The sequence below is a fragment of the Merops nubicus genome, unplaced genomic scaffold (assembly GCF_000691845.1).
Source record: "Merops nubicus isolate BGI_N331 unplaced genomic scaffold, ASM69184v1 scaffold22649, whole genome shotgun sequence".
NCBI classification, from domain to species: domain Eukaryota; kingdom Metazoa; phylum Chordata; class Aves; order Coraciiformes; family Meropidae; genus Merops; species Merops nubicus.
Window position 1 is genome coordinate 2,202 of NW_008629270.1, and position 11,286 is coordinate 13,487.

Genomic DNA, 11,286 nt, shown 5'->3' on the forward strand with positions numbered 1-11,286 from the left:
TGTAGTCCCTTCCCAAAAAATCAGAAGCCAAGAAAGACTTGATCTGGAACACCAAAGTTCTAAGGGTAAAAGATCTACGGGTTCTAAACCTGTAAGACATTCTCAGTTTTCTAATGACAGCATTGTCAAAAGGAAGAAAAGGAACACTACGATGCAGACATCAGTGTTCCACACACCTTCTTGATAACTTTCTGCTATCAAGATTTCTCAGGCTGAAAGCTTTCCATGTGAAGGATGCAAGTCTACTGAGAGAGAATTTTCAAGGTGTGAAAAAGCAGAGTATTTACCTTCTTATGACAAAATGACTACAAGTCTAAGTATTGCAGAAAACATGTTCAAGCATTCCTAGATTTCTTTCCACCTAATGAACAAGACAATGGGGATCCTTCCATCTCATAATGAAGCTCAGGTGATCGCTATTAATAGCAGAACAACTCTGCTGAAGATTTTATGTGAGCCTAAGTTTTGTGACACTGGACAGCAGTGACAGTGTGAATCTCCTCCACTGCCAAGCTCTCCTGTATTAAGTTGGGAATACTAAAGGTCCATACCAGGGGCTAAATCCAAAAGTGTTAGGGTTGCCTCAAATGGACCAAACATAGCTGGAATTTGACAGCCAGAGAACAAATGGATAGTACTGCAACCAACTTACAGGGCCTTTCATCTTGATTAGAAAGTTAAATATAGGATTAATAAAGGCACAGATAGATGTACTGTGCTATTCAAATTTTAGTGACAAGGATCGTACCTTGTACATGATGACACTTCCCATCATGCAAAGGGAATGGTGTTCTGTCTTTCTCATCTAGGCAATCTACAGGACACCTTAGCTCCCTTAGAACCAGGCACTGTAAGCCAGTGATTCACTTTTGTCAAGTCTGGGATAACAGAAGGCTACAAGAATGTAGTTCCTTAAAAAGAAAAGGCAACTCCACTCTCTCCTTTAAAGACTGAAAGAAACTGGAAAAGCTGAACTGTTATCAAGTTCAATCACATAACAGTTTAAGAGATCACTAATAAACCTCCTTCGCCCTGTACAACAACAAAATATCCAATGTTCATGTGTTTCGAGAAATCACAATAGGCCACTGCTTCTAAGGCAGCAGCCCATGAGTTTTTTTCCAAAACACTGCAGTGGAACATTTCTTTCTTTGGTCAAAGGAAAAGCACATACTAGGAGACCTCAAAATGCAAAGAGATGGCAAGTGTAGAAGGTGAATAAATAGGTGTGATGTTTATACTGCATTTAAAACAAGGACCAGACCTAGGTCATTCCTCTCTGCAAGGTTCAGGAACACAGGTATGTTGAAAATACTATTAGAGAAATTGGTTTTAGCACACAGAAAGTTATGTCTTTGCAACATTACAAGAAATGTTTGACCACAAAAAAGCCTTAATTTGAAGACTATAAAGGAGACTGATATGAAGAATATTTTCATTTTACAGATATGCATTAAGTACCATATATTTTCCACTTTGTATCAATATTGTCCTTTGAATTTTTAACCAGATTATTTTATGGATCTCATTTCAATTGCTGAAATTATTTTAGAGTTTCTAAATATTTGGCAAAGGACCAAAAACAGGATTATTTGTACATCTCATTATACAACGAGACCAAAAGAAAAGTCAAGTAATCAATTGTACAAAGCTTTCACACTTCCTTCTATGCTCAGATAAATAGGTTGGCCCCACTAAAATGCACAATACATGCACACCCTGGGAAAGAAAGCTTCTAGCCCTCATCTCCTGAAAAAGTGAAAAACTATTGACTACTTCAATAGTAATATTTTTTTCCTCCCATACTAACTAGTTAATTTTTCAGTTAGCATTAGCTAAAAGCATGCTGGTAAGTTTACTGTCCCTTGATTAAACACACATGATTCATATTACAATTACAATTGAATGTTTAAACTCTTATATGCTTCAGTAGCCAACATTTTAGTTTTACAAATCTTTCAGTGCCGTGTTCATCATTTTACTCTCTCAAAACCTGTATCATTGGAGCCTGTCTGCCAGACATATAGATGTGATTCATTCACATAATTACTAAAGTACCACATAAATCCTGCAACCAAAACTATATCAGGAATTACACAAGGGGTGCAACTGACCTGGCTACAAAGGCCATATACCATTAAGCTGGGGGACTGTGAGGAAAGGAAGAAAAAAAGAGGTGGTGCTTAGGAGGGGCATATAAAAGCTCCCTGATGAATTACAGTTCAATGATAATCTGAAAGTCACAGAAAACTCCAGCCCCATGAAACATCAGGCTGGTACATGATTCAGCATGTGTGCGTGTGGATGGATTTTAACTCATCTTAAGTGAAGCTGGTAATGCAAGGTCTATCCACTAGTCTGCAGCAAAAATTGAGCTGAAGTGCACAAAAGCAAGATCTTCACTGCAATGATATGCATGTGGAAGCCTCAACAGAAGCACAAAGAGCGAGCAAAGCGACCCTGAATTCCATTACGGTTTTTCCTTTTTTTTTTTTTTTTTTTAGAAAAAAAACAATAGAATATTTCAGACATATGCTTCCCCTTGAGATGGCAATAGGTGGGTTGAAAAGATTCCTCTGATCGGCTGCACACGGAGTTCTAGCAGCAAGAAGGGAAACTGGGAAATTTTGGATGAGCTTTACTATTTAGCAGAATTCTGGTGGTATCTGTGCCGCCAAACTTCATGTATCTTTTTGCACCACTTATGAGCATTCCCACTCGGGTCCATCAGGTAATATGTCCTGTTTGGCTATAAGTGAACAACATTTTAATGAGTACTCCAAACAAAGCTTAACCAAAAAGCAATATTCTGCACCTAACAATAATTATTCAGAGTCAGTTCACAAACTTTCCCAAAGTTAAATTGAATTACAGTTATACAGCATTCTGTATTACTGAATTAACATACATCCAGCATCCTCAAAACTGATAAACAGTCAGCTGGCAATAAATTGTTGGTACACTCCTTGTGATTTACTATAAACAAAGAGTTAAATTTTAGAATTTCTTCTTAGGATCATGCTTCAAATCCCAAAATCCACTTATAGTTTAATTACACATAAATAAACAATACACTTGCATTTTTGTGAGTTATGCATATGTCAGGGGGTTGTTGTTTTGTTCTGCTTTTGGGGGAGCTTGGGTTTTGTGGGGTCTTTGTTTTTTGTTTTGTGGGTTTTTTGTTTTGTTTTGTTTGGGGTTTGTTTGTTTGATTGTTTTTAAATAAAGGCTATCAACAGCTGTATTTAAGGAATTAATACTTTCTCCAGAAAAGATTAACAACCTAAAGTAGTTGTCCAATGACCTTAGCGCAACTTAAAGACATTAGAGAAAGTCACTTACTGTGTGAACAAAAAATGTCTTAAAATTCTTGGCTTCTGGCCGCAACTCTAAAGACCATGGAATTTCTCCTTTTAGAACTTTGTTGACAGGATCCACATAATACAGGTGGGGCCCTTCTGTGAGCAGCAATTGGCGCCGACGTGCAAACAATCCCTAACAAGAAAAGCAGAAGCAGCAATGCCAAAAAAGCACAAGGAAAAACAAATGTAAATGCGTAGATCTCTGAATTTAACAGAGGTAGAATTAAAATAGCTCAGCAATTGGACAGCACATTTGAATTTGGGGGACTTTTTTGTTTTCCTTTTGCTTTATCTGTTTGACCTCACTCCTTTTTGAGGAGGTTCCAGTGTATTTCTACTACACAGCAAAACACAAGTACTATTTTAAGAAAGCATCTAAGTTCCAAGAAAACAAAAAAACTGTCTGTACAGAGTGAAGCAAATTTTGTCAAAGATTTCAGCACAGAAATCGATATTATGATTTTGTGGAGAAAATTAGGAACAAGTGGTAGTAACTTAGATGAAAGAAAACACACAGTCCTGTAAACTGACACAGACTGTCATTGCTCACCCGTACCATATTCAAGTTAATACTTAAAGTTGTTCTAATATCACCTCTGCATCTCTCAGGATAAAGGCACTAGTCGGACAGGGAAAAACACCACAATTAAGGACAACATGGGCTTGCATTTAATTTTCTGATATTTGTTGCTCAATCCACATGCAGGTGTGCACTAAGGTAAAGCATTAATGGGCTAGACTGCAACTATGCAAAAAAAATGTGACAGATGAATCTTGCTACAGGGAATTAAGAAACACCTTTACCTTTCTTTTGTCCACTGGGCCCATTTTTAGGATTAAGTTATTTTCTACAAACTGATGCCTAAAAAAAAAAGAAAAATAGCCATTACTCCAGAAGCAATTCCTCCACAGAAACACTTATTATTATTATTACTATAAAGCAATTTTCCATGTCTCTTCCTAGTGTCTCCTTTTTCAAGAGATATTTATCTCATGCTCCACAACATCATCTAGACCTTGTAAATTTTAGAAACATAGTATTAAGTTTTCACTGCTGTTGCTTTGAAAATAGAAGTCAAGAAAAACCTAGTTGCTGATTGTTTACTTGAAGATATTGACAAATGCTAATTTGAATTGAAATAACTTTTTTTTTTCCTGGATTCCTTACTGCTGCACAAGTAACAGATGAACTATATTTAAAGATCTTACCAAGGATTTCCACCAGCTTGTTTTGCCAGAAGTAATCTCTTTTCATCTTCAGAAAACTGTAAGTCCAGCTCAAAGGAATTGTTGTCAAGATCATGAATATACTGCTCAATATTTCCTCCTGATGTCTGTGGTGTACTTATCTCTGGGGCAGACAGTGACTGGGAAGATGCAGAACTAGAAACTTGCATGCAACCAAACTGACTCAGGAGATTGTCATACTGGAGGAGGAAACAAAGTGGAGATTTCTTTTATTAAAAAGCTTATTTTGCATTAAACTGGAGCTTTTAATTTAAGCGTGCTTTTGTTTATTATGTTTTTTTGGTAAAAAAGACAGCCTACTCTCTTATCCAAAAAAAATGCTTGTTCAAAAGCAAATGAACCAGTATTTTTTGCCAAACACTCGCTTTACCAGAAAAAAAAAAATGCTTATTAGTTCTTTATAATATAATTATAATAATATTCTGCATATAGTTCTCTATAAAATACTTTTTAGTATTTTAGCCAGTGATGTCATACTAGATTCTTAATAATTGGGTCTTTATTAAAATATAACTAATCAGTAGTTTCAATAACACTATTTAATATGCAATAATTATGCTTTTAATGAAAGTCCCAGGCAGCATCAGACCCAAATATTGCAATAGACAAACATACATTTCCATAACAGTCTTCATCATCCTCTGACATGGCAGGTAAATATGCAGTAAGTTTTGGGGGTGTCTGTAGATGTAGGTTCTCCCACACAATTGATTCAAAGAAGGGGTGAGCTTTAAGAGGTCCATAGCCTCCCATTTCTTCACAACCTAATCTGTTGGTAGCATCCAGGACCTGAGCAAATTACAATAAGGTTAACACGCATAAAATGACAAGGAAGGGGCGAACACCATTCACATTTCCACAGAAGCATGCAGAAAACCTATCGGTCTCACTGTCCTAAGCATACGTATCTAGACTATAAAGGGAATGCTTGCAACACAAGATGTTATTTGTCAGTATGTCATCAGCAACATTTTGTATTAGAACAGCTCACAGATCTAAAGAAAAGAGCACTTTGAGTGAGCCCACACAATTTTTTGGCTTTGTTTGTTCACAAAGACAGAAACAAAGCCAAGTAAACATACTGAGAAGGCCTGATGGAGCACAGCTCATTTAAGTATAGCCCAGTATCACATTCCAGTGCTGCTAGCAGCTGTGGAAGCTATAGTTGGTGTCAAACATCTATCTCTCAGGCACCTTAAAACCATGCCATTCGCAGAGTGTGGACACAACCTGGACCTTACCATTCAGCAGGCGCTGGCTTGGCCAGAGAGCTGGCCTGGGCACAGGAACATGCTACTAGGCCCTCTATGAGGGTTGCACTCAGCACCATGCACAAATGTAACACAGGTGCCTCTTTACCCCCCACCCCATGCTAATACTCTAGACTACTGAATTTCAAAAAAGCTTATACCACCCAAAATGTTCTCTTCATATTCATTTTAGTGCCATGGATGTGTCTTACTGATGACAGAACTATTTATTTCTTCCTGTCTGTCAAACATTCACATGCAGAGTAATTCTTTGGCTGATACAATCAAGATACGCAGTAAGTTCAAGTGTAAGTGCACATTAAAATGCAAGGTAAGTTGATTTAGTGTAATGATTATCTCTCCATGTGATGTATAGAACTGTTTTCAACTAAACGATCCATTATAGAACTCAACTTATCAACTTCTGTGTGTAATGGACAGTATTTAGAGCCATTTCCTTCCATTCCACTGAGAAGAATTCCCTGTCCATGCTTTAGAATTCAGATTTTTAAAAAATAATCACCTAAGTGCTGTTTAATAATGGATGGGGATTTTCAAGACACTCCCCTACACAGTAATGCTCACAGTCTTTCTTACTATAAGGTTTGCAATGGAGTGCATAGAAGCTTTAGGAAAAAAACAGCATAAGCTGAGTGCTTCCAATGTCATCAAATCGTTAATAGCAGCAAGTATTTACCAACAGCTTTTCAACAAGATCTTTCGCCTTGGGAAAAAATTTTTCTGGAAAGTCATATTCCAACTTTATTATCTTCTGGAATATAAGATATTCATTTCTGCAAAAGAGAAAAATATTTGCTTTTGTTCTTAGTCCTCCACAGTTCTTTCACCTTAACAGTACATAACCTGGACAAATACTGAGCAGAAGCTCTACAAGCTAAGTCACACTCCCAAAGATCTTTCTAGGGCAAAGGGATACAGTCATCCATGTATTTATGATCCTGTAAGCACCATATACTTGAATAATAACAAGAAAAGCTCAAACGCCTCACTACAGAGGTTCCACACACCCCCTTCATGTAGACATAGTTACCTCTATGGTATAAGTTACATATGAAATCTTGGGATATGATAGAGGTTCTAAGGAACCTCTCTCAGGAACTCCAGTTATAGCTGTCTAAGCATCTTCATGACATCAGAAAGGATAAATATAAGCAGGCATGACATTAATACCAACACTGCACCATGAAAAGCTGTACTTCAGAACTCATAGTAAGGTAAAAGCCAAAACCAAGTCAATATATTTGTGATCCACAAGTTAAAAAAAAAAAAAAAAGCAGCTTAAATCTCTTACCCAGCTCTAAATGGAGGCAATCCAGCTACAAGCTGATATATTATGCAGCCCAGAGCCCAGAGGTCAGAGCTTCAAAGGGAAAAAAAAAATATATATATAGCATGCTTTCCTGTAAGAAGTCCTTAAACTGTAGTTTAAGAAAAAAAAAATTCTTAAGCTTCTGCTAGTTAGAACATAACATGAACACAGCAGGCAAACCTGCCTAGCATAATTTCCACACTATTTTCACTTAATTTGTTGACAGAAGGGTAGGCTAGCATGTAACTTTCAGGGAAGAAAAAGTATATAGTAACCATCCCACAACAACTGACTACAAGTGCACTTGCAAGACAGATGAATTCTCAGTCAAAATGACTAATGAGTATATAATGGGACTAAGACTTATTATGCACTACCACAACTCAAAGACGCATCCAACTTAATGTAATATATGCTCCTTCAGAATAAATATCCTTTGCTCTAAATAAGTTATGCAAAAAAAAAGCAGTCACGATACAGCTTTTTCACTTAAAGTTTTTAAGACATAAAAAAAAGGCAGACTATGTGGTACACAGGTGAGGGGAAAGTCTTAAATTTTAGTGTCTTGACCTGGAAGAATATTTCAATTTATTTTACCTTTCAGGAAAAATATACATAGATTTGATTAAAGCTTAGAAATTCTCATGAAGGACTAAAATAGTAACAAAGACACAAAACTACTCAAATGAAGAGTTTTCTGTAAAGATAAAACATTACGTAACGTCTAAAAGGAGATGATAGCCTGATGAAATCTTTCCATCAGCCGAAACAGTCAAAACCTCTTTAATAGAAGCAAAAGTGGGAAGTCTAATGGTACTTGTATAATTTCAAGAAATGCTAGCACAAATTAACAGTTATTGATATAAGAGATCTCTTTTCCCTATGACTCGTCAGTGGTCACTTTGATTATTTTTTCAACATTGTAATAAAATATACAACAGTCTACAAGTTACCATCAAGAACCAACTGAAATAAGTTAAGAAATTTAAGGTTATCACTCATTCCAGGTACAGAGATGAGCTTTAAAAACGTTGAAAACCCCAAGAAGAGCTTACCAAAGACAAATGCAAGTTGATCTAAATGCAAGACAAAGAAAGCTGTAGCCTTTCCCCTTACTGAGAGAATGTGACATTCTGTTCTTTTACAACAGGAATTACCATATTAGAGCAAGCTTATATAAAGCAGAATTAAAATAATTATATTATTTTTGTGTAACCAAAAAAAAAGTTATTTATTTATGGGTAAGAGAAATCCAACTTCACATTAGACACCCTCTTCTCCTGAAAACACCTAATCCTGTCTGTAGAATTCCAGATGAACTGAGGAAACCAGACAAGAAACAATACTTGTTAAGGAAAAAAAATTTCAAACTGTCTTAAAAAAAAATCCCTTTATACTCAAGCACCTTGTTTCTTTGCAATACCAAGCTTGCTTGCCTTACTAATCCCCTCCCCTCTATTTGACAGTATCCTACAGAGTCAGTAAACTTCTGAAATACAATAGAGTCCTCACCTCTTACAGGCAGATTTCTCTGTCAGCAGTTCTGGAGAAACATACTGTGCTGTCCCTACAAATGAGTTTGCCCGAGCTGGTATGAAAAAGGAAAGAAATAAGCAAATAAATACTTACGGAGAAGCCAACTTTTCCCTTCCCCCTCTGCCCCTGCCCAGTAAAAAAAACAAACTTGCAATAGATCGCCTTTTGGCTTTATATAATGCTACAAAGAACCCACAGGAATTTAATTTCTCTACCTGCTTGGAAGAGACAAATCAAATTAATCTCAGTAAAACCTATTTGGTTCAAGAAGCTAGGCATTTAGGCACTTTATTAGGTATCAAACCTATCAATTCAAGCTTACTAAACTCAAGTAAAAAATGAAGTTTATCAAATGCAGCTCAGCGCAGTGCTTTTTACACACACTGTTTGCAGCATCATTGATTCACAGGTTAATATTAAGCAACTAGTGACACAAGAATTCTATATCCTTCACATCTGAGCAACTCTGATAGTCACTGAGGTTAAATATATAAGCAGCGGAAAAACTTACTGTTTCATCTGAGGCACCGTAACTATTTGTCTGTATTTTTGTTTTTCAAATGAAAAGTAATATGAAGTAGTTTAACTTCCCACTGTATCTGGTGACCTAGCTGGCTATACCGACTACACCAAATATTACCTCTTCTGACATAATCTAAGCAGTGACAGTCAAAATTATTTCAAGATCTCTCAGTGATTTTGTTAGATAAGCGGTAATGATATGTGAAGGTTACAATCCGATAAACACAGAATACATACATTTTAAAAGGATCATTACCTGTGTCACATGAAGTAAATAAAGTAAATATACCTTGTCTGCTGTCTGCAGATAATACTTTTGCTGTTCCAAAATCTGTTATTTGAATATGCATATCTTCATTTAGTAAGATGTTCTCTGGCTTAAGGTCCCTGGAAAAGGCAGATTTTTATATTTAAACAACACACAAATTAAATTTGCAGAACTGTTTAGTGACTTATGTACATAATGGTATCATAAATAATGCAGACATTCTATAAACACTGTGTCAACTTGTCTTTAATTTGTAGTAGTTGCCAACACGCAGACTGCTAACAGATTTTGAAAAGCCCATTGACATTTGTCTTAACATGTCTTGAAGTAATGAATAAGCCAAAAACTAAGACATTTTGCATCTTACTTGTTCAACAAAAACAATAATTAAAAAAAAACCTTCACCCCTAAACCCTGATTTACATAACATCTGATAGATTGACAAGGCAGTGAGATCTGGTCCTGTTTATTCAGTGCAAAATTCTACCTAAAAAATGCCACCCCCCCACCTCACCCTCAGCTAAATGTCCAGAACAGGTGAGAACTGTAAACCACCTCCACTCTGTAAAAATTGCACGTTTACATTTGCCACATAGAAATCGATGTATAATCTGTATTTCAAATCTGAGTGTACCACTTGTACGCAGACTGCCTCCAATTCTGAATAGAACCTGACAGTATCATACACACAATCTATAGCAATACAGTTAGACATCAAGAGGTTAGCAACAACATAAGAAAGAGCATTGGGTTACAGTTATTTATTTTGCACCTAGTTTCCTCAGCTGACAAGAAAGCCCAACATACTTCCCACTTAAGTAGCTTTGGATTCTCAAATCTAGAAGCATGGGAGTTGTTTTGGTTGACTGGTAAGAAAAATTAGTGCAAATTCAAAGCTGTTTCCATCAACCACTGTGCAACATTATTCTGCTCAGATTACAGCCCTCTAATTACTGAGAAGCATGGCTTGTGCAGTTGTACAAGCTTCAAGTCTGTAGACTAGCACAGTCTAGCAGAATGACACACAAGCCAGAAAAATTGAAATAGTTACAGGAAAATGAATAGAGAGGAAAGAACACAAATGGAATGGACATTTTTAACACTTCTTAGTGACTTTTTTTACATATATGTATTTATATCATACTGTATACACACATATACATACAGCTCATATAACATATACTTGCATATTAATATTATATTATGGATCTAGAATATAGTTATGTATCCAGATACATACAGAGCTATATCTCTAGTAATTCTTCCAGAGTAGCCTGGCATCTTTAAGTGGTTCTATCTCATGTCCTATCTTTTTAGACAGCAGAAAAATCTCAAGAGCTTTCAGGCATGCCTAGAGCTCTGGATTTAAGCCTTATACTAAGTTAACTGTGCACAATTTCACCATTTTCTCCTGAGCTTCTCATAGCAGCCTTCATATGAAGACAAACTGTTGTGGTTTGAAGCTTGGGGGTTGGACAGGTGATCTGGGACCTAGGAGGGTCCCGGGGGAAGCAGTTTATTCCATCCCCTTCCTCTCCACACTCTTTAAAAGAGGCAGGAAGCAGTGCTTCTCTCTCTCCTGCCCTGTTGCTCTGGGTCCTGGTGTGCTGGAGGTCAGCGTGCCTCATTCCATGCACTCCTGAGCCATCTGAGATTTGGGTTTCATATATCTTGTTTCCTTTGTATTCCTCCCATCTTTGTAAATATATTTACCTCCCTTTTTGCTTTCTGTTCCCTGTTAAACAATACATTTTTTATTTGACTTCCAAT

The 11,286-nt window shown here is 36.6% G+C and overlaps 1 protein-coding gene across 1 annotated transcript in view; it reads right to left on the reverse strand.

The window, feature by feature from the left end:
• Window positions 1-2,496: 2,496 nt before the first annotated feature.
• The window catches only part of PDPK1 (3-phosphoinositide dependent protein kinase 1), a 23,402-nt gene continuing 14,612 nt past the window's right edge, over window positions 2,497-11,286 (reverse strand). The window contains 9 exon segments of the mRNA XM_008946948.1: window positions 2,497-2,749; window positions 3,343-3,495; window positions 4,167-4,224; window positions 4,572-4,789; window positions 5,226-5,399; window positions 6,558-6,654; window positions 7,173-7,241; window positions 8,703-8,778; window positions 9,538-9,635. Coding sequence (XP_008945196.1) covers window positions 2,642-2,749; window positions 3,343-3,495; window positions 4,167-4,224; window positions 4,572-4,789; window positions 5,226-5,399; window positions 6,558-6,654; window positions 7,173-7,241; window positions 8,703-8,778; window positions 9,538-9,635 — 1,051 coding nt within the window. The 3' untranslated portion in view covers window positions 2,497-2,641.